Source organism: Mesoplodon densirostris, chromosome 12 (genome assembly GCF_025265405.1).
Source record: "Mesoplodon densirostris isolate mMesDen1 chromosome 12, mMesDen1 primary haplotype, whole genome shotgun sequence".
NCBI classification, from domain to species: Eukaryota; Metazoa; Chordata; class Mammalia; order Artiodactyla; family Ziphiidae; genus Mesoplodon; species Mesoplodon densirostris.
The window spans coordinates 29012589-29037538 of record NC_082672.1 but is presented as its reverse complement, the minus strand read 5'-3'; the positions used below and the strand labels follow the sequence as shown (position 1 = coordinate 29037538).

Below are 24950 nucleotides of genomic sequence, written 5' to 3'. Positions count from 1 at the left end.
GGCCTCTCACTGTTGTGGTCTCTCCCATTGCAGAGCACAGACTCCGGACGCGCAGGCTCAGCGGCCATGGCTCACGGGCCCAGCCGCTCCACGGCATGTGGGATCTTCCCAGACCGGGGCACGAACCCATGTCCCCTGCATAAGCAGGCGGACTCTCAACAACTGCGCCACCAGGGAAGCCCCAATATCCTTTCTTTTAAAAAACAGAAGTGTTTAATACTTTTTCCATTGCTCCCTTTTTTAATTAAAAATAAATTCTCAAATATTTGGGTAATTCTGCTTTGCTTGAGACCAAAATTAAGTATAGGCTAATAAGCTAAACTTGAAAAATTATACCTATTTCATAAATACATGAATTACTAAAACTGGAACAGAATACTTAGTATATAGCTAGCATCAGGGCCTCTTCTAATTAATTATAGCAACTGTTGTCTATACATACACAAAGAGTAGACATAAAGAGTCAGGCTGTCTTGGTTCATATCCTAATGCCACTTACTAGCTGGTGCAACTTCAGCCAAGTAACTTTGTGTCTCATTTTCTTCCCCTGTAAAATGAAGACAATACCTGGCCTACCTCATAAGGTTGTTAATGAAGACTAAATATGCAATTACCTGAACAGCACTTAGAACAATACCCGGAAAGCAGTTAGTAGAGGTTAGCTACAATCATTATTATTGTTATCATGCAATTACTCACATATGTCAGGTGGGAATGATTAACTTTCATTCTCAAACATAACTCTGAATTTCATACCTCCTTAATCATTCTGAGGCACAGCAGAGAAAGTATAAGACTTCAACTTTATTCCTACCCTCTCCCCCCACAATGACAACTATAACACATTCTTTAAAAATATAATCGAAACTATCAAGGAATTTATACAGCAGCTCCTCTACAAACTTTTATCCAGATTGACAAATGTATTTGCCGAGTTGATGAATTTTTTTATTCTCTGTTGTTTCCCTTTCCACTTTCTAATTTTGTATATTTGTGCTTTCTCCATTTTTCTTGATTTGGGTAGCAGCTGACATATATTTTACCAATTTATTCAAAGATCAGCTCTCAGATTCACATACTCCCCCTTTCCTGTTTTTAAATTGTTATAAATTATCAATTTAAAAACATTTCTAGAACAAAGCCACACTCCACAGAAAGAGCAAATCAGCTCAGCCCTGCTCACTACCAACGGATGGCATACTGTTATACCTGGTGATTTTAGGTCTACTACATTGTTCATCAATCTATAGCTTGAGTAGTATGTTTGAAACAATGTCATATTTGAAATTTATTTATAAAAGGCAAAAACCAAAATATAAAATATCTTTGTTAAAATGTTTAAGAGAACTAAAAAGAAGCAAACTCAGAACCAATGCCATTACTATTTACGAGTTCTACCTTGAAACTTAATTTACATGACTGTGACCAATCAGGACACTGTATAGTATTACTTCAGACTTAATTTTTTTTTTTTTAATAAAAACCAGACTTTTGGAACCTAACATTTTGCAAGGAAATGAGCTTCTGTAATCTAACCATAAGCTCTACATAGAGCTTATGAAACAATAAATATTGCTAAAAGAAAACAAATCATTGAAGTTTCTGTCCTAAGGAGATTTCAATCAAAAATTCCAGTTATTACATAACAGCCACACAATTTTTCAACCATACAGTTAACCATCTAGTCCTCACAAAATATAATAAAATGTAAATTTTCCTTGAAGATATAAGATATAATGGCAGTTCATACCATTACTACCCATGATCATTATTATGAACAATAAAATTGATAATTTCCGGTAAACTGATTATTAATCATTTTCAGATAAGAAACATAGAGAGACTACTTTTTACTATACCTTGATCAATTCCACTTAGCTGATGGTTCAAAAGAGAACTGGAGGATTCTTTCAAATCTTCATAATCATATTCTTCTACAGGTTCAACAACTGAAGGTTTGTCACGTCGTGAGTAAATAAACTGAGCAGCTAGAATATACAATGATTAAAGAATGCGGTACTATAGCCATTTCCCATTAACTTTTTTCTTTAACAACAGTTAAAATAAAAATCAAAGATTCTGACCTACCACCTACAGTCATTTGCCCACATTTATAATAATGGATGAAAACAAAAAAAAGACAAAACATATCACACCCAAATTCTGCTCAAATGTCCTTACTAACCATTCACTAGCCTCTTATAATTGTCTCCCTTCTTTCCTTCTATCTCATAAACACTGAGCTTACTTTCTCCACAGTTTTCAAAAATTATCTTTCCTAATATCTCATCCTTGCCTACTACTCCATCTTCCCTGAAATTGTTTCTTTGATACAAATACTTTAAACCTCATATCAAATTTGTTCATTTGCATAATTAAGAAAATACCAAAAACAGACTAGATTTTCACTTTCCAAGAACTACTAATTTTGCCTGAACCCAAGAGTTGACCAAAATCATAGGCCTTAACTTTTTTTTTCTTTAACGATTTTTTTTTTGATGTGGACCATTTTTAAAGTCTTTACTGAATCTGTTACACCATTGCTTCTGTTTTATGTTTTGGTTTTTTGGCCACAGCGCATGTGGGGATCTTAGCTCCCCAACCAGGAATCGAACCTACATCCCCCTGCATTGGAAGGCGAAGTCTTAACCACTGGACCGCCCAGGAAGTCCCCATAGGCCTTAACTTTCAAACAGTTTATACTTCAATCATACACTGAGACTGTATATTAGTGTCATATACCTAACTCTGACTTTCAGACAGAAGTCTGTGCTACTCTGCAGTATTGGCAGTGTCATTACTCAATATATAACTGGGCATTATATTTTTCATTAATAGGTAGAAAGACAAAATATCTAAGTGCCAACAGATGCTTGAGTATCATACATGAAATACGTGTGAGCAAAGGAGAGAATATTCATGAATGCCCTAAGTGTTCACTCTTCCACGTCAACTGGATGCCCACTGAACTCAAGTCCTGGAGAATGTGTTCAACTGCCAAGGAATAAAATTAAACAATAAGTTTAAGAAGGATAAAAACATCAATACAGTATTCTAAAGGCAAGGTGTTATCAAGGATTTTATATTATTTAGCTTTCTGGAAGTGCACATAACATGTATGTCTATTGCTCACAGTTCCCACATTTGACTTTTGTGCATGTTTTCAGGAAGGCACTATCCATGAAAGGGAATCTCTAACTGCATTCAAAATGTATAGATAACACATATATAGACAATAGAAAATACTATGACTTAAGGGTAACACCTATACTCAGAAGGTCATGGCGTAAGTGCTATTTATTTATAGTATAAATCAATGATGGCCTTACAGATTAGCAGGAAAGGCAAAAAAAGAAAAGGTAATGACATTTTAAAAGCCAAATGAGTAGTACAGATGACAAGTGCTACAGAAGCACAGAAGATTAAGTAATCACTGAAGACTAGAGCAGTTACAATAAAAAAGGCAAGAACGTCAGAAAAACTGAAGAAGAGGTGGAAGACAACCTGAACAAGGAGAACAGAATAAGAGAAATAAAGAGCAGTTGAGAGAATTCAATCTATTCTGCTATAACGCATGTTTCCTTAACACAAACTAGTTTATACCAAATGGTCAACAGGGGAATGATGACGGTAACATTCAAGTTGCTTTGGTTTATGAGATTTTCCCCCCAACACTTTCCAATGCAAATACAAAGTTCAGTAACACCAACCATAGAACATTATACTGTAATTGGAATTGTACTTTAATGCCAAATAGCCCCACATTCTTCCTCTTGGCTCCATTTGCCCATGTGTCCTGTTTTGTGCATGCTTACCGCTTGGCTCTCTAAGACCTGTGAGTATTTTGCCTTTGCAACATTAGTCATTAGTTTCAACTCTTCCTTACACCTCTATCAAGCTTTCACCTTTTTGTTAAATGTAAAGTCCCATATATATTGGAATATATCTTTATTAGGAAGTTAATGTCACTTTCCAAATGTGCAAGCATTTTTATTAGATGATTATTGGTTTTATTAGTATTGATACTTTACGGGCTGAGTGGTCTGTCATGATCCTATTTTTTCCCAGAGGTTTTGCTATTTTTTAGTATACAATTTTAAAGACCACAAGGTTTTTCAAAAATGTACATACTATGCTATATATATATATCACTATTTTCCCTCCCTCTTGTGCAAGTAAAATACAATACTGCCATTTATAAAGGAAACATGGTTAAACAGCAGGAAAAATATCCTGTTCCACAGATTTTCTAAGATGACCATTTTTTTCATATGTTAAAAATCTCAGAATGAGGGATGTCTTACAATCAAATGGCACCTTAGTATTATGTAATACTTAGACTGACAGCTGATTTTTTTTTAAGTGGTACGTAAAATAACAATATGTCTTACAATCCATAGCATTTTAGATACAATAAAATGTGGTAGCGTTAAAAAATGTAAACGAGGTCATTTTGTGCCTGATGATTTTCAAACTACTTTCGTGGCTGTAATTAACTATTCAGTTTAGCCTAAAAGTAACAAATATACTTTCCCCAACTTTCTCTCATAGCTCTGAACTGTGAGGAAAAACCTAAGACAAATCAAAAATTAAGTGAGAAGAAATCAGATACGTCCGTGAACAATTTTCACTTAGGAAATATTGACAGGGAAAAAGGAAGTTATCAAAATCCAGGCTTCTACTCTACCCCCAAGGAGGTATTCTTCTTCCTGGGGGCTTTTCCTACCCCCTCCCACACACAAATCCAACTCAGAAACTGTGGCCATTGTTTTAGAAGTAAATGATGGTTGGATTTGCCCGGGAATGCAGAGGGATGGTGGGTAGGAAAATTCCCCAGGGAAAGTAGCTGCTGGGGAAAAAAGAAGCATCCAGATCTCGGAAGTTGAAATGAGAGCCAAAAGGCAACAAATATGATTTAAAAAAAGAGTGAGAGAAAAGCAATGGAGAGAAAAGGATAAATATAAAATGCTCTTCTTTTCTAAAAATTTAATCACAAACTTTGACAGAAATGCTTTCTGAAAAATTGGACACCCATAGTGACTTTTACAATTTAAAGCATTTTGATAAACATAAAAATTCAGAGAATTCAAAACCTAACTCCTGCAATTGCCTAATATTGCTTCCTAAACATCTTAAAATAAAAATCATGTGAGGCACTCATTAAAGATACAGCTTTCTAGGCTTCTTCCCCTGGAGATTCTGGTTAAGTGGTGTTGGAATGGGGCAGGGAATCTCTATTTTTACAATTACTCCCAGCTGATTGGTATTCATCAGGGAAGGTAGGAAAGAGCCTACAAGTCTCCCCTTTCATCTGTCCCAGATGTAGTCCACTTTGTATACTGTCATCAGTTACTTTCCTAAACATGACCCCCTTAACTCAAAAACCTTCAATAAGCTAAAACTACACACCTAAAATTAAAAACCGTCTTCCACAATTTGGCTATTTCCTTTCTGAGCCCTCTTTGTGCTGCAACTGCACTAATCATGTGAGTCTTCCCAAACACGCCTCACTTAGAGGCCACTGCTCAAGCACTGTTGTTTCCTCTCTAGGATGCCATTCTTACTCCCAAATTTACCAGTCCCAATCCCACCTCCTTCCAGAAACCTTTTCAGACTCCTTCAGGCAGGACTACTTCTTTACCCACCATACTGTCATTTGAAGGGAACTTTTAAACAAGCTTCCTTACATGTTAATTGATGCACAATAAATTAACATGGAATGGACTGAATACGGTTAACTACTGTTAATCATAAAAGGAGGCCATGAGACTGAAGTGGCTCTAATGCCTTGGTTGCAAAGGGAAAACCAATCCAGAGTCAATTCCTGCAAAGGCCTCAGGATTAAGAACAACCAATCACAGAAAACCAACTACTCTCCCCCAAATAATGTAATGCGTTAAGCTGTAGCCAACCAAATAATTCCCTTGCTTTGCTTCTTGTATTCTCTATAAAAACCTTGCCCCAGCTCCTGCTGGTGGAGTGCTCCTAACCACTTCCAGTTTGGAGCTACCTGATTCAAACTGATATCTGCTCAAATAAACTCTTAAAAATGTTAATATGCTTCAGTTTATCTTTTACCACTTCTAATTATATTACTTGAAACAAGATTTATAACTGTTCAAAGTTTTATTTATAGGCTCCAGCTCCCTAATGTATGTTCAATATTCAGCATCAAAGTCAATCTTTCTAAAGAAAAAAAAAGCTATAACATTTAGAAATCACCTTTCCATCGAGAAAACTGTGTTTAGTAGAGTTTAAAAAATACATAATAAAATTTAGAGAAACTCCTATTAATTGATAGTCATTCAATTACCAGAATTCATTAGACCATGAATTCAATCATCTCTTCAATGACATTAGCTGCTTCTTTAAGAACAGAAAGTATCCTTCTAAAACTATTCATTTTTTAATTTAAAATTGCTTGGAAAAATATACCACTAAAGAGGAAAAGTGTCTGATCTGATATTACTACTACTTTATAGATGTTCTGGAAAATTTAAAAATCCAAAACTACATGGTTTTGTTAAAAATACCAGTTTGTCACAGAAGAAAGTCAGAACCATTTAACTATCTCCTGCTTTGATGAAGTCAGTTGACTTCCTGGAGTATACAAAGGTAACTCTCAAAGAGTCAGGCTGTCCTGAATATGAACCACAGACAAGACACATATCAAGGGCTGTGAGAGACAAGGGATAAACTATGACCTCAAGAAAGGTAGGCCATAAAAGCAAATCTCAGAAAAACACCTTCAGAATGCCTGACCCTGTGTAGTGTTAGCTCATTACTCAAGGTTAAGCATGATTTATTTAGACAAGCCTAGATAAATGAATGCATTAATCTGCAATATTAAGATGTCTTTCAGTAGTTCCTCTCCCTATGAAGGTTTCCTTGTGCAAGCCATAGTCAACCAACTTCCAAGTAAACCTTAGCTCCTGCAATTATCTCTTGAATCTATCTGCAAATCCCCTGCTGTCACCCGTCCTAAACAAATGGTTCTCAAAGCAGTAGCTGTATCCCACCCTCAGAGTTTCTGACTATGGGGTGGGGCCCAGAATTACTTTTCGAACAAATCCTCAAGTAATGCAAACGATACATGGACCACATTTTGAGAACACAGTCCTGAAATATCCTCATCTCCTCTAGATTAGTATAATAGTCTCCTAACTACTCTATCTACAACCACTTATGTACCACCTTCAATCCAGTCTCTATTCTATGAGATTTTTTTAAAAAACTCAAATCTAATTATCACACCCACATCACCTTCTCAGTTTCGTGAACATGCCATGATCTTTACTTCACTTGTAATACTAGTTAGTGCTACCGGGCATTACTTTGTCACATAGTCAACTGATGATAATGAACTGCAGGCACCCCAAAAGGTTAACCCATAGAGTTTTATTTAACACTGCAAATGACAAGTGCCTGGGAGGTTCCTTGGAAAAACTGAAATTTCTTTTATCCCTAATCCCTACAAAATATGGTCTTTTTGAATCACTGAATAAGAAGCTTTAAAGGAATGCTGATTAAGCCGCCTCTCAGCTTCTAACCCAGTCTCTTTACTCTGCTCTATGACGCTGGGGTTGAAGTCTGCAAAGCACATTTCTTCTATGACAGCTGGCTCCCTTTTAGGATGAGCCAACAGGGAGATGCTAAAGGGACACTGGAAGGCTGGAAGAGGAACACACATGCTCCTTTCCTTTTTGTTTCTTATCTGGTCACCATCACCCCAGCAACACTTCATCTTGCAGAAATCATTTGTTCCAGTAACTGCAATTTATATCAGTTTGCAGTTTTTCCAAAACTCCCAGAACCAGCTTCAACCATGACCAGACAGCCCGCTAGAATTCCCTCTTCAAAAGGCTGAAGCCCAGCTTCAGAGTGTCCCTTCAGAGACACCAGCCACAGAGCAGCCCCTCCTCAGGTCTCAGTCCCAGCTCTACAGTCCCTCCTCTGAACTTCAATGGCAAAGCAACAAAGCAGAACCCTCTTGCTACACATCTAGGTCCCAGCTCAAAGGAGCCCCCAACCAGGCTCTAAAGGTTGGCTTCAACCTTGTCCATTGGTTCCGCTAGGAAATAGAGATGATAAATGCTTCCTAAAGTTACTACCTCCTTGATATTTTGGTTTGCATTTTTTGTCTCTAATACCTAGTTAACAACTTTTTACATTAGAATCTCTCTGGCGAAACAACTGGTGCAATTTCTGTCTCCTAATAAAATCGTGACTGATAACAGTGTAACATTAAAGAAGAGAAGAAAGGCTCTGATTAGTTAGGCTAAATGATTAAAGGACACATAAAGAGCTAGATGCATTACAGAGTAATAAGTAACAGGAAAAAAGATGACAGGAAGAGTAGAGGTGCTATGACAACTTCTAGAGCACCTACACCTTTATAAAGAAAAAGAAATTCTAAAAAGTCAGAAGGGACATACTTGGTCTTCAGAGACTAAGAGGAGGCATAAAGCAGGTTCACAAAACAGCTCAGGAGACGATAAGTTATTAAAGACAAGGCACACTGATAGAAATTTTAATTACTATATTAAACCTTTCAACTTGTGGAAAATGAGTTTTATGAATTATATTTATGCTGTACATAACTATATGTAATTGTACCCGCTTTTATGGCATAGTAAAATTTATCAAGGCATTTTAACCAACTGTTTATAGAGTAGGCTAAAATTTGAAAACAAACGCATTGTTAGGGAAATTAGTGAGAAAAAGGTCTGGATCAAAGACACTGTCTCTCATGTACCACAACGTTCATTGCAGCACTATTTACAATCGCCAGGACATGGAAGCAACCTAACTGTCCATCAACAGATGAATGGATAAAGAAGATGTGGCACATATATACAATGCAATATTACTCAGCCATAAAAAGAAATGAAACTGAGTTATTTGTAGTGAGGTGGATGGACCCAGAGTCTGTCATACAGAGTGAAGTCAGTCAGAAAGAGAAAAACAAATACCGTATGCTAACACGTATATATGGCATCTAAAAAAAAAAAATGGTTCTGAAGAACCTAGGGGCAGGACAGGAATAAAGATGCAGACATAGAGAATGGACTTGAGGACACGGTGAGGGAGAAGGGTAAGCTGGGGCGAAGTCAGATAGTGGCATGGACATATATACACTACCAAATGTAAAACAGATAGCTAGTGGGAAGCAGCCGCATAACACAGGGAGATGAACTCGGTGCTTTGCGTCCAACTAGAGGGGTGGGATAGGGAGAGTGGGAGGGAGACACACAAGAGGGAGGAAATATAGGGATATATGTATATGTCTAGCTGATTCACTATGTTGTAAAGCAGAAACTAACACACCACTGTAAAGCAATTATACTCCAATAAAGACATTAAAATATATATATATATATATACATATATATATATATAAAGACACTGTCTCTGCTGTAAAGAACATAGGAAATGTTTTTGTTATATGGTCACAAAGAAGAAAATTTTCAGCAAATGAGACAGAAGATGCAGCTCTTACGTGGAATCCTACAGGAATTTGAACTCTAAATCACTTTGCAGTTCCATCAGAAGTTTGAATTACATGTATTTGGTTTATTTACAGTAGATAAAGTACTCTATGAAGGGAAGTCTATGCATAACACTTCAGTGTTTCTAATATTCAAGATTTTCCTGGGAATATAAAATTAATTGCTGTCTGCCTTCAGAAGTTTTAGATTTTCATTATTGACTAAATTACCATTTTAGTCAATTCAGATTAATTGCATGCTGCAAAGAATATTGGAAAACCATAGTTTTCAGTTTTCTTCAAATTGTTTAAAGTCAAATGATGGAATCAAAATTTTAAATTCCATTTGTAAGTAAAGAAATTATTTTATATACCTTTAAAGTTCACATACAATTATCTTTCTAAATGGTACATAATATTACAGTCTCCTGGAACATGCTTGTCCTAGAATGACAATAACATTTACTTAACATTTTTAAATACCCAAATAATGAAAATCAAATTATTTTTAAAAATTCACCTGTTGATGGTGAAATACAATAATCATCCTCTACAGACTGGCCATAGAGATCATCATCTTCAAAATCTAAAATAAAAATACAAGAGATAAATTCACTTACAAGTTCTTTTTATATTCTTAGTTATTAATGAGGAAACATCTGAATTCTCTCCAAAATAAATTAAATTAATTAAATTGTTCATCTAAATTAAAGGAACTTAGAATGTCCACTTTTCAAAAAAATTCTAAAAATTCCACCCAAAGTAGGTATTTACCGACTTTCTATATTTATAAAGACATACATGTTTTTAGATTTTTAAGCTAATTGAGTTTTAAGAAGTTTTTCCAAGTTTTCACTTCGTGTGATGAAAGAATAATCCCATACACCATGTACTTGAATTGTCCTTCCAGTATTAACAAAAATCTGAAATAAGCCTTCCATCCATTTTTTCACCAGATGCCTGCTCTAACCAAAACATTTATTTTCCATACAACTGACTAGCGCAGGGTATACAATCAGACCATGAAGGCAGTTTTTCTTCATGTAAAGCTAGGTAATGCACAAAACCCAGCTTATCCTAAACTCCCCTCTGCTCTAGCTAATTGGCCTTTTTTCAAACTGACTACAATACGCTCTTTGCCCAGATTTTCCTACGGCTGTTTCCTTCTCCTAGTTAAGGTTCCAGCTCAAATGTCATCTATTTCAGAAGTGTTCCCTGACCACTCCGGGTAAAGCAGCAAGCCCTGCCTGCCACTTTTATTCTCTAGCACACTGAATGTCTTCAAAGCACCATACCTGGTTCACTCCATGGACTATAAGCTCCTTCAGGGCAAGACTGTCTAGACAACTACTTGACACATGCTTGGCATAAATTAATACTTGTTTTATTATAAATTAATGAATCAATCTATAAAAACCCACAAAGCACATAAACATGTTTACGTAAGTGTATTTATTCATTCAACAAATACTAACACTATGCCAGGGGCGATCAGAGACATTTGGGGTACAAGACCGAGTGGCAGGCACATTCCCAGATCTCTACAAACCTAAAATCTAACAAGGGAAGACACAGCAGAAAACGAGCAATTACAAAATGATATTACGAGTGTTTGAGACATAAGAATACAGAATGATCTAGGAACACACATAGGAACAACAAAAACAGAATTGGGAGTGGGGTGGCTAGAGAAAGATCCCCAGGAATGTCATATTTTAAACCAATTCCAAAGGATAGTTAGCTAGTTTCTGAGGGTATTCATGTAGCAGCAGCAGGAACAGCATGTTCAAAGGCTGAGACCAAATATTTATGGCAAAGAAAAATTACATAAATGCTACTATTGGATGAAAATGTGTAAATTTTTACACATTCAATAAATTATTAGATCACAATCCCGACTTAATAAAAAATTATTAGCAAATAAATGAGAAGCCATTCACAAAAAATATATTTGGATATTAAAGACAACAAGAATCTTTTTACACTGGGTCAGCTTTTCAGTACTGAAATGAACCCTAAAAGTGTTACAGTATCAGAAGATAAAGAGAATTCTTTCCTGGGATTTTTGTAAAGTGGTTCTTTTCCTCAACAATATTTTGGAGTATTTACTGCACATAAAGCATTGTACTGGCTAATGGAGTAAATATAAAAATAAAGTATGGGCTTTGCCTTCCTGGGACTTTTATTAATTAGTAGGTGAGGCAGTCTTGTAAAGTACTACCCATATTACAGAGAAGAACACAATGAGAGTTAAGGAGAGGAACCAATAGATTTTGGAGCACAAAAATCTCTGTAATGAAAAAAAATTCCCTGTAATGAAGTTATATTACTTTTGAGAATTTTTAAAGTATTATCTGAGAGAAGGGAAAGCTTAACTGAGAAGAGAGAAAAACTGGACACTTAAAATAAGTAGAACTTTCACAAGCAAGAAAAGGGGATGGACCTCCGATGCTACAGGAACAGCTTGGTTATGATGTCATCAACTGTTCCAAAGAAATCTGAAAACCTGATGTGGGGTGGCTAAGGTGAGAAGATACTTAGCACTCACTCCCTCAAGCCAAGCACCCCTCCTTCAGGATGCCTTCCTTCACATACGAGTTCTACTTAAAGCCCTCCGACTCATTCTGAACAGCTGTTCTCACTTAAGTAGCTCCCACAGCACTTCACAATCATCTGTTACTTGTGTATCTCCCTCTTTAAACTCCCTCAAACATCTTGCTGTTGGTCCCCAAAGCTCAAACAGTACTCCAAGCACTCAATGTTGACTGAGGACATGATAAATATCTATTAAAGAAATGCATAAGTAGTAATTAGACCTATTCGTGTCTTTTACAGAATATTTGCAAAAATATCTCCCAAGCTGAAGTCATTTCTCAGGTAACAGTGGTCCACAGGCAATACTTAACATCAGTGTGTAGGAACAAACACACAAGATTTACCCTGTAAATCTAACAGTTACAGCAGAACAGCTGAATGTAAGCATTAAGTCAATCCTTGTTTTACAAATAAGAAAGTTTCATGGGCCTGTTTGAAAGGAGGGTCGGGGAGAGAAGCTCGAAGTAGGAAAGTGTGTAGCCGACCTGGGGGGAAACAATGGGAGAGGTAATAATGCTTACGTGGGTAACTACCACCGGATCCCAACCTTTTCAAAAGTCCTTCCCATATGAGGCCCTGCAGCATCTCCCCTACCCTAAATAAAACCAATCCCAGAAGGAAAAAATCACGACTTAAAACAACGCCATTCGGTGGAGCTCAGGCGTCCTGTAATTTTCTCCAAATGAGCCTCCTCTGAACGCCAGCCTGGCACCACTGACGAGAAACTAACATATGGAAGTGAGTGCCAACCGGCTGCGATCCCGGCTGGAACTATGAAAATGACGTCCCGGCATAACCCTGCCACCTACCTTCATCGTAGTTATAGCCTCGGACATTTCGATGCCTGGCCATGACGGAGGAGAGGGCGTTCGCCACAGCCGCTTACAAACTACCAGCTCAGATACTGACAAGACGCCAGCTGCGGCCTGGCGAACACCCATACGCCATCTTGGCTTCCGGCAGGCCTCAGCGCTGAGCGCCGGCGCACGCACAACGTCTTATCTGAGTACGGCAACCTCTCAGGGTCATTCGCCTCTCTGAGGACGCATGCGCACTCATGCTCACGGAGGGGTGCGTTTCGGCAAGGCCGCGCCTACAGATAAGTTGAGTGACGGGGCTTTCGAAGGAGACGAATTACACCGCTTATAATTTGTTAATTTGGACTTAATATTTCGAGTCGGTATCCTTGACCTACGCCGGCGTTCCAGATTATTTTCCAAATTTGGTTTCTGATAATCTAGTGAAAAGGCTGACTGTGTGCTCAATAAGAGCACGAACCTTGTTTTATCCAGCTTTCATCTTTGCGGCCTACTTACACGCTAATAGGCATTAACAAACTTGTATACGTTTGGTATAAGAATTAGTCCAAGTTTTAAGGCGAAAAAAAGACTTTTCATAAACGGGTATATTTTCATTGAGAACCTGGCTACAATAGGTCACCATGCATTTGTGTATGCAATTCGTGGTTTCATGTATGTGCTCCATCCTGCATTAATACCTCTAGTAAACACCTGTCTGCCCTTAGCCATGTAATGATTATCATCAGATCATAGAGGATTCAGTGAACATTCATTCAACACAGTAACATGCTAAGATTACTAAATATAGCTTCTTAGATACTGGCCTTAAATGGTGATGAATGTTGTAAATGAATAAATCTATAACCTATTATTAAGCGTCATTGCTTAGGTCACAAAGTGAATGATGCTATGTAAAAAATCAACCTCCTTATTTTACTGAAGAAACTACACTTTAGTTTTAGTTTTATATTTTTGAAGTGGTGATACATCAAATTCTAGAAATAAAAGCTTACTTAGCTTTTTACTATCCATAATGGAAAAAAATAATGATACAAATTCAACTCATATTTGTAAGTGGCTTGAATGGTAACTTACACATGTGTTTGAATGTGTCTAACCACCAAATGTTTGTTTTTAACTATCATTGCTGTTCAATGTAACTCCAAGACAAGATTTTACAGAAAAATAGTTGCTAATTTTATATGGCTTAAGTGTTTACTTTACACTTTTAGGTAATGTTTATGTTGTAGCCTGTTTCTTCGTCCATAAAATGGAGATAGTAATAGTATGTAACGTACAGAGTTGTGAATAATTATCCTTGTAGAAGGATTTCACACAGACAAGACAAAGGTTTGGGCTATGGGTTGTAAATTGTGACTAGGAAAAGTATTCTGGGGGCAAGGGAGGGGCAGCAAAACTAGTGGAAGATAAGGGATGTTTCAGTAAGTTTGTACAAACCCATTTCAGCGTCAATTCCTAGTTTCTGTTGATAAGGATGGTATCATATCTGTCTTCTGGTATAGGAAGGACAGTTTTCTCACAGGAAATTTTATGACCTGCTTTTAGGTGGAAAGGAAAAGGCCTGAGAGCCCTTCTTGATGTTTCTCAAGTTACTTCAATTCAAAATAATCAATATACCAAAGCATATTTTAGGGTGACATGCTCTGAACTCCTTAAGTACTCAGTAAATTCTAGTTCTCTACCCCACTAATTGGAAAGCTTTATGTTTATTTCTCTAGCACCCTAATGTCTGGCACTTTGAATGTTTGCTAAATAAATTAATGAATTTGAAAAGCTAGATAAAATATATAATAGATATAATATCTTGCTATGAGATATTTAACAAATACCACAAACAACTATACAACTAATTCGTTTTCATATCAATTTTTAAAAAAAATTATAAGTGAAAGTAGCATAACTACCTTATAAAGTTTTTAACACCTTTATTGAAGAATCATTGACAAGGAATAAACTGCACATATTTAAAGTATACAATTTGATGAGCTTTGACATATATATTCACCAGCAAAACCATCAACCCAACCGAGATAATGAACTTATCCAGATTTGCAAAATTCCCTCAAGTATCTTTATTATCTCTCCCTCCTGCACCTTGCTGCCTCCTCACCCTGGCCTTAGGCAAAAACTGATCACCTTTCTGTCACTATAGATATAGATTGTATTTTATAAAATTTTATATAGAGGAAATCATATAATATGTATTTTTTCTTCTCTGGCTTCATTCACTCAGCATAGTAATTTTGAGATTCATCCATGTAGGTGCTTGAATCATGTACAGCTCTTTGTATGGACATAAACTTATTTATCCTGTGTCAATACCTAGGAGCAGAATGGTTGGATTATCAATATGATGTTATCTTTAGTTTTTTGAGAAACTGCCAAACTGTTTTCTGAAGTGGTTGCAATATTTTACATTCCTACCAGCAACATAGTTCCATTTTCTTCACAACCTTGCCAGCAATTGGTATGGTCTAAAGATGTTATGTGTGTTTGACATTTCTGTATCCTCTTTGATAAAGTGTCTGTTTGAATCTTTTTTCAATTTTTAATGTCAATTTTAATTTTACTTTGGAGAGTTCTTTTTATATTCTGGATACAATTTCTTTGATATATAATTTGGACATACCTCTTTCAATTTGTAACTGGCCTTTTCATTCTCTTAATAGTGTCTTTCAAATAGGAGAAGTTAGTTTTGATGAAGTTCAATTTATCAATTTTTTAAATAATGGATTGTGCTATTGATTTCATACATAAGAAACCTTTGCTTAACCCAAGGTTTCAAAAAATTTCTTCTATTTTTAAATAAGTGTTATAGTGTTAGGTTCTACATTTAGATTTATGATCTGTTTTCAGTTGATTTTTGTATATAATGTAAGATTTGGATCAAAGATTTTTTTTATATGTATTTTCAATCGTTCCAGCACCATTGTTGAAAAGAAGGTCCTTTCTCCACTGCATTACATCTGCATATTTATCAAAAATCTGTTGTTCATATATGTGTGGTCTATTTCTGGACTCTCCATTATGTTCCACTGATCTACTGATCTTTTGATCTAGCTTGACACCAATACCATGCTGTCATGATTATTGTAGCTTCAAAAATCTTAAAATCAGGTATTGTTAAGCCTCCAAATTTCATCTTCTTTTTCAAAATTCTCTTAGCTATTTTAGGTTCCTGGCATTTCCATATGAATTTTAAAATGAGGTTATCAATTACTACAAATATTCTGGCTGGGACTCTAATATTTTGTTGAATCTATAGATCAATTTGGGGAAAATTGACATTTTAAACATGCAGTCTTTCAACACATGCACATCATATGTCTAATTTCTTTCAATAACACTTTCTAGTTTTCAGTGACTTGTTTGCACAACTTTTGAAGGTTTAATTCTAATTGTTCTATAATATTTTTATTCTATTGTGAATAATATATTTTTTAATATCAAGGTAAATATATATAATTAAACTATTAAAATTAATAAGTTGTTTAGCACCATCAATACCCACAAAACTGCACTTATATATAATAAGAATAAACAGTAGGGAAATAAAAATTAAAAATAAATTAGCTATATTAGCATAAAAAATATCAAATACCTAGGATGAATATAGGAAAAATGGGTAAGCCCTATACTGAAACTAGAAAACATTGCTGAGAAAAATAAAGAAAATAACATTAAATGGAGAAATATACAATGTCCATGGATTGGAAGAGTCACTATTATTATGTTAAATGGAAGACATGTCAATTCCTCCCAAGTTAATCTATATTTGATATTATCCTAGTCAAATCCTACAAGTTTCTTGATGGAAATTGACAGATTCTGTAATAAAAATGGAGCTGCAAAGATCTTAGAATAGCCAAGACAATCTCATAAAAGAATCAAGTTGGAGGACTTACACTATCACTAAGACTTGCTTTAATGCTATAGTAAGTACAACAGTGTGATACTGACAAAAGGATAGACAAATATACTATTGAAACACTGTGAAGAAAGAAATCACATGTGTGATCATCCAATTTACAACTGAGATACCACTGCAGTTTAGAAAGGAAGAGGATAGTCTTGTCAATAAGTTGTTTCACCACAACTGTAGAAAAAAAAAACCAAACATAAGAGAATATCTTTAGAGCATGAAGGGGGGCAAAGATTTTTAATCAGGGCACAGAAAGCACTAACCATAAAAGAAAAGATTCATAAAGTGAACTTTATTAAAATTAAGAACTTCTGTTCATCAAAAGACAACATTCAGAAAGTAAAAAGGCAAGTTAGAGCCTAGGAGAAAATACTTGCAGCAAATATATCTCACAAAGAACTCATACCTATAATATACAAAGAAACCTATGCACCCCCCCAAACCCCCAACAATTTAAAAATGAGTAGAAGTCCCAAAGAGGCACTTCACAAAAAAATAATATCTGTAATGGGCATTGAGCATCCTCAACGTCATCCATCATCAAAAAATGTAAATAAAATCATAATGGGTGTACCCCTACCAGAATGACTAAAATTAAAAGCACTGACAATAGTGAGGGTTGGTGAGGACGTGGAGCAGTTGGAAGTCTCATAGCTAGTGCATGTGCAAATTGGTATAACCACTTTGAAAACTTTCGTCAGCATTGCCAAATACTAAACATTTGTATGCCTTGTGACCCAGAAATGCCACATCTAAGTACAGACTCCACAAAAATCAGTGCTTGTTTACAAGAATGTTTATATCAATTTTATTCATAATAGCCCCAAAATGTAAACAAACCAAATGTTTTTCAACAGTAGACTAGATTAATGAAATGTGGCATATCCATTTAGTAGGAAAATACACAGCACTGAAAAACAGCAAGGGAGGTTTTATACATATGTAAAATTTTATTGTGCTGTATATTTAAGATATCTGCACCTTTCAGTACATAAGTTATACCTCTATAAAAAACTAAATAAAAAGAAAAATGGGGGGAAAATCCTTGGTATATTCAAGCCTATCTTTGACATAGAATAAGAGACTATATATACCAAACAGTTTTCAAATGTTTCCTTTATACCCTCTAAGTGTCCAAGTTTAAACATATATATATAAAAACTAAGAACTTTGATATATCTGGGTTAGAATTCATTTGGTAATATATCAATATTTCCTGGAGTGCAGTTTGTTTTCTGTTTTCTATTCTAAACCAATCAATTTAGACTGAAATTTAGAATTTTCTATTGTTGCTGAAACAACACTACTTTGGCAGCTACTTAAATACTCATAGGAATTTTGGAAAATACATTATGGTGACTTCTGTACTCCATACTTCTTAAAAAGAAATAAAGGAATTGCTCTTACTCATTAAGAAAGGAAGAGTTGGAAGAGAGGGAGAATCATTTTAATTGTGACAGTAGACACAGCGTGTGAGAAAAGTCTAGAGTTTTCTAATTAAATGCCTAGGAAAGTATGGCCTATAGTCCAAAATGTAAAATGACATATGTAAGTAAAGGATCCTTTTGGGGTCCTTTGCAGTTCTGTGATTATGATTATACATTAATAATGTACATCTATTCATCTTTATTATTACCAAGTATCTGTAAAACTATAAACAGATGACTTAATTTTCCTACTGACCTTCTAAATTAGTTACGTAACCCTCTGTCTCACCTAATGATATTCTTACCCTCCTCTATGGAACTTCCTCTATCTTCATGTATTATTCATTTTTTTCTTTTCTTTCCTTTTTTCTTTCCTTTTTTTCTTTCTTTCTTTCTTCCTCTCTCTCTTTTTTTAAAACATGCACATAGATGAGTGAAAACTGGCAAGATCCATTGAATAGGTGCTACATCAAGATAAAGCTTTGCCCCCAAAGGGCTTGAGGCCATCCAGGGATTCCTTGTTTGACAGAAGCATTGACAGCATAACTAAACAAACAAGAAGGTGTTCAGGGAAGCTGAAACAGATCTTCAAAGAAATTCAGTGGGTGATTTTAAAATTTCTGTGTGGTATTATAGAGCTTAATGCAGAACATATCAAAACTTTGAAAAGGCAATGGTGGGGTTCTGAACTTCATAAGGCAGAATGGTTCCCTACAAGAACAAAATAGAAGTCAAAGTGTTCTACATTTAGATGTGAACTACACTCATTGGGGAATACCAGCAAAACAATAATGCCTGGGCAAAACCTTCCTACACAGATAAGTTCTTTCAATCACCAATCCAGGGCTGTCTAACTGTCAAGCACTCTGTCATAAAATATGATAGTAAATATGGTTCAGGAATTCTTTATAAGATTCACTTTTTCAAGTCCATGTTTTTCTAAGTGTTCTAAAAATAACTAATCCTCCAGTTTAAAATCTTTCAATGGAGCCACATTACTTACAAAATAAGTTTAAATCCTTAGAAAGGCATTGGCATCCTTTGTAATTTCACTGCTGCCTGGTTTCACACATCATCTGCCATCACTCCTCCACCCTACCTGAGTCAATCTACACCATAGTTCTTGCTTTTAGTGTTTCATGCTCTTCCTGCCCCAGGACATTTGCAGATGCTACCCTTTCTGCCTAGAATGCCCTTCAATCTCTGTGCCTTCTTATATTACTCAGGAGAACCCCAGTAGCATCACACATTCTGTGATGGCTTCCTTGACTCTCACATAATAAGCACCCCTACTCTGGACACTCAAAGTACCCACTGGTTGTCTCTGTTATAACACATATTAATAATATTCTAATTGTCTATGTTTGTATCTATTCATCTCCCCAGCTAGATATAAATTCCTTAAAAGCAGGACATCCTTTAGCTTATTTTGTATCTCCAGCATTCAATATAGTGACTAGTACAAAACCGGGATAAATAAAATACATTTTGTTGAATGATTGTTGAGTAAATTTATAACATAAAATAAATGTTTGTAAGGTAGAAGAATTTCATAACTTTGGAGACATCAATATCAATAGGATTCTGGAAAAAGAAACTTTTTGCAAGGAATGAGAAAGAGAGAGTGGACAATACAGAAATATAGGCTGTGAGTAGAAATTTCTAGATTACAAGTCTCGTTTATATATACCCAGAAGAAACAAAACACATGTTCACACAAAATGTTGCAGACAAATGTTCACTGCAACATTATCCTTGATAGTCAAAAGGCAGGATCAAATGAAATATCCATTAACTGATGAATGGATTATTTTTTAAAGTGGTAATTCCACACAGTAGAATATTATCTGACAATAAAAAGGAATGAAATACTGATAATATGCTACAACATGGATGAATCTTGAAAACATTACATTAAGTGAAAGAAGTCAGTAAGAAAACATATATTGCATGATTGCATTTACAAGAAATGTCCAGCAAAGGCAAATTTGTAAAGAAAGAAAATAGGTTAATGACTACATAGGGCTAGGGAAGTTAGGGGCAAATGGGGAGTGACTGCTAATGGGCAGAGTGTTTCTTTTGGGAGTAATGGACTTGTTCTAAAATTGACTGTGGTGATGGCTACACATCTCTGAAAATATACATAAAAACACTTTAAAAATTGTACACTTTAAATGGGTGAAATGTATGATATGTTAATTGTATACCAATAAAGCTGGGTTTTTTTGAAGAGTCTCAGTGAAATTCAATCTCTTTCAGATAAATATTTAGTCAATTTGAAGATCAAAATTTCATCCTTGAAATTGAGAAACACAGGTGTAGTGAGAAGCTTCCGCAAATTCTCAGCAGAGAAGGAGAAATTTCCAGCACAGTGGCAACTTACTACAGTGGTTAAGAGCTACCTGAGTGAAAAGACTTGTTCTTCCATTTACCAACTATGCAATCTTGGGTCAATTGCTTGTCCTCTGATGCCTTATTTACCATGCTGTAAGACGGTGGATAAAAACTGAACAGCCTTAAAGGACAGTGAGGATTTAAATGTCCTAATTCAAGAAACTACCTGAAACATCTCCTGTTACATAGAAAGCATTCCAACAATTCTCCTTAGGCCCCATTGACTTCCATTGCAGTGGACGAAGCCCATCTTGTCTTTGAATGTTATGTCAGTCCCCACTGAGATGGGATTGGTCTGGTTTCGTGTCTTGATGCTGACATCCATCACACTGACACCCTTGAACTTTACCACTACCTCCAGTGGTAATGTCCCCATGAGGCCTTCACAACTTTACTTCAAGCCTCTTGGTCCATCAGAATGTTTAGTACTTTCTTGCCCCTTGGCAGGGCTGATCATTCTCAAATGTTGTCTCAGCTCTGTGCTGTAGCAAGACAACTTCAAAACATTTTTTAATATAAGTTTATTCCACAGTGATCATTCCCTTAGTACTAAAACATATTTTATATGAAATTATTTTGTACTTATATCTGATGGTTAATATGTGTACTTTGTTGCTTTATGACAGAATGATGCTTTGAATTATACCTGTAGAATTCTACCATAAAACATAAATGCATTTGAAAGATGTGTGTTGAAAGAATGTTGAAAATGCCAACAAATCATAATTTAAAGTAAGTCATCAAGAAATCTGAACTCACCAAACTATAAACTCATATTTGTATTTCATGATGCCAAGCACATAATAGATTTTTTTTAATATTTGTTGAAAACTTTATACAAATAGAAAGATTGAATTATCTTTCTATTCTCTCTACTGAAAATATTACAAAATTATTGTCATGGGAAGAGGTAATCAAATTATGTGCAAATAGAGATATAGGAAAAAGTATTATAGAAGTGTGATAGGCAATTCATAGATGTATTGTTGTTTTTAAGGATTTTATGATATTGGTGGTATTTGTGGGCTTTTAAAATAAATTTATAACCTTTTGAGATTCTTTTTTTCAATCTAAATACATACCTACTTTTCAAAATAATTTTATAATTATTTCACGTTTCTCTTCCTAAAGAAGAACTCCAAAACTGAATAAGCTACAAACCCCACGAAACCTGAATCTACTTTGATAAGCAAAGTCAAAGATAAATAAGCTGAATTAATGGGCTAAATTCCTCCAGTTTACTCCTCTCCTTCAAGCATCGATCAGCAGTTGCACCTTAAAAGTCTACAGTTTCTTAGACAAGGAATAATGTAGAGCAGTGGGGAAGATACCAAATAAGAAAAGAAGGATCATGTGGTCTGATTGTTGCATTGTCTGAAAAAGCATGAGCAAGGGAAATGTATTAGTTCTGACTGGAAATTTGAAGAACGTTGGATAAGAAAGATATTTGGGTGGAAATACTTCAGTGAGAAGATGAAATACTTATTTGTCCATTCTGGTCTCAATTCAGGCTTGCTGGAAATACCTTGTTAGTGCACACATAACTTCTTCTTGGATCTACAGCCTGTCCATTTCTTTGTGTCCTCTTTTTTTAAATTTACATCTTTATTGGAGTATAATTGCTTTACAATGATGTGTTAGTTTCTGCTTTATAACAAAGTGAATCAGTTATACATATACATATGTTCCCATATCTCTTCCCTCTTGCATCTCCCTCCCTCCCACCCTCCCTATCCCACCCCTCTACATGGTCACAAAGCACCGAGCTGATCTCCCTGTGCTATGTGGCTGCTTCCCACTAGATATCTATTTTACGTTTGGTAGTGTGTATATGTCCATGCCACTCTCTTGCTTTTTCAATGCTGCCTGTGTTATGTTTAGTTTAGGGACGTATAAGGCACCTTAGCCATGAGAAAGAGGTGTATCCATGGTACAAAATGCTGCAAGGCACCAGCAGAATATTAAAAACAAATCAAAGGGCAAAGCACTTTTAAGTTCCAAGGGAAAATTCAAAGCAAAGAAAATTTGCAAATTAAACTTAAAGGAGAAAAAAAGCATAAACATAAAAGGTAGGGTTTGAAAAGGTAAAATAGAGTCTCATTAGAAGTCATTTAGAACAGTGAACTGTTTGAGGAATTTCCCTTCCTTGCCTTGTCATGCTCTGTTTTCTTTGAAAAGGCAGAAGATGAGGTATGGTGTCAATGGGTTGTCTAAGAACCTAAATCTGGAAAAGCTCTGAGAAGACAAGAGTAAAATAATTTAAATCAAACCCATTTAAGCCACTTGGGATAGTTCTTAGAATTTCTTAAGAGGGGCAAGTTGGAAAATGGGAAAAGCAGAAGGGAAGCATTTTTTTCTTTCTCATCTCAATATGTGTGTAAGTCTGAAGGTGTTGGTCATCTTGGCAAATTGGGGTATGCGACAGTCACACAACAATGTTGCATATATATTAGACAACTGATTTTGCACACTATCCCATAAAATCTGTTAGCAGTTTTGAAAAAAATCACACTGAGAAGAGGCCACTTGATACTGATTAACATTTTATGTAATTTGACCAAAGGTAATTTAGGAGCTTTGCTCCTAATTTTTACTTGAACCAGGAAAATTTTCAATATGATTAGTCATTTTCTCCTTAGTTTTCTTATACTGATTTGTGATTCTAGGGGTATGATTTACATAAGCAAGAGTTTCTTTGACTATGGTTGAAATGTACATAATCACATTGATATGACTAGAAGGTTTATAGTCATGTTTGCATTTAGATAAATAATTGAATAGACATTAATCCTTTTCAAGTAGAACATTGAGCAATTACTCCTAATGGTTTCCCATCACAATTGTGGTAGATTATACTTTCCTAAAATGTTTGCACCAGTATATTCCGTCCAACATATTTTCCTTACCGTGTAATGCTGGCACTCTTCCATTGAGAGATAAGGGGCTATATATCCCCACTTAAAACTGGGTAGACCAGTGCCTACAGTGGAAGCAATGTTATGCGTCTTCTACGCTGCCATAAGAGATGATGCAGCTTCCACCTAATCCTCTTGGGATGCTCATTCTTGGAACTTAGCCACTTAGTATTGTAAAGACACCAAATAGCCACATGGGAAGACCATGTGTCAGTATTTCAGCATCAGCCTTAGCTGAGGTCCCAGATGACAGCCAGCATCCACAACCATGAGGCTTCAGATGATCCCAGTCCCCAGCCTTCTAGATGCCTCAGCTGATGCTGAGTGGAATAGAGAAAACCTGTCCTCACCAATCCTACTTATATTGCAGATTTATGAGCAAAAATAAATGTTGTCTTTGTTGTTTTAAAACAATAAGTTTTGGGGTGATTTGATATGTAGCAACAGATAACCAGAATAATTATCAACCCAAAAATATTTCAAGGGGAGATAGCAATAAATACTGCCATGTTTTAATAAAGACTTCACATACCTACAGACTGATAATTCATAAAAATATTAACGATAGTTAAAGTTAATGTTCAACACTATTGATTATGATCATTTGTATGACAAAGAATAAAAGTTTAAACAGTCTGTTTTAAGTGAGGTTTTGGTATTGTGGTGGGTTTTTTTTTTTTTTTTTTTTTTTTTTTTTGGTTACTAGCCACAATTCTGAAAACTGCCTCCTAGGTATTCCATGAATAATCACAAAAGATCTTTTTATTCTATTCCATTGATATTTTATACTAAGATAACTCAGGAAGGCTAGTGTAACAAGGACTTGATTTTCTAATTAAAAAATTTATGTTATGAAATTCTGTAGTCTCTACTCTTTAACATGTTACCCAACACATTCATTTCCTGAAAAGTATTAAGGAACAAATATTTTATTCAAAAGTTTATACTTTTTTTAAAAACCACAACTCAACAAAGAAACGTTTGATAAAATGCCCCCTTCCCAAGTAATTTAATATGGGTCATTTATGATTTTTTAAAAAATATTATTACAATGTTATTACATTTTAATTATGCTGATAATTGATTCAAACTTATCTCAAAGACTTTTTATTCCTTAAGTCATTTTTTGAGTAGTGAAAGAGAAAGAGAGCAAGAAATTAAGCAAGTTACCACTACCCATGTCACTAAAATAGTCTTAATCAATTTCAATAAATACACAACATTCTCTATAAGAATGTTTTTAAAACTTTAGTAAAATGCTTAAGAATTAATTGTTCCCTAGCAGGCATTTTATTTTATTTTATTTTTAATTTTATTTATTTATTTTTGGCTGCATTGGGTCTTCGTTGCTGTTTGGGCTTTCTCTAGTTGCGGCGAGTGGAGGCTCCT

General features: G+C 35.3%; 1 protein-coding gene and 1 pseudogene across 3 annotated transcripts in view; one reads left to right on the top strand and one right to left on the bottom strand.

Moving 5' to 3' along the window:
• HBS1L (HBS1 like translational GTPase) overlaps nt 1–13072 on the bottom strand; it is an 83001-nt gene extending 69929 nt beyond the window's left edge. The window contains exons 1-3 of one of the 3 annotated variants that reach the window (XM_060114881.1): nt 12892–13072; nt 10008–10073; nt 1860–1988 (exon numbers count right to left, since the gene is read on the bottom strand). In XM_060114881.1, coding sequence (XP_059970864.1) covers nt 1860–1988; nt 10008–10073; nt 12892–12934 — 238 coding nt within the window. In that variant the 5' untranslated portion in view covers nt 12935–13072. The remainder of the gene's footprint in view (nt 1–1859; nt 1989–10007; nt 10074–12891) is intronic. The other 2 variants (XM_060114879.1, XM_060114878.1) reach the window with 2 other exon arrangements.
• Nucleotides 13073–13129: 57 nt separating this feature from the next.
• The window catches only part of LOC132499817 (transcription initiation factor TFIID subunit 13-like), a 36017-nt pseudogene continuing 24196 nt past the window's right edge, over nt 13130–24950 (top strand).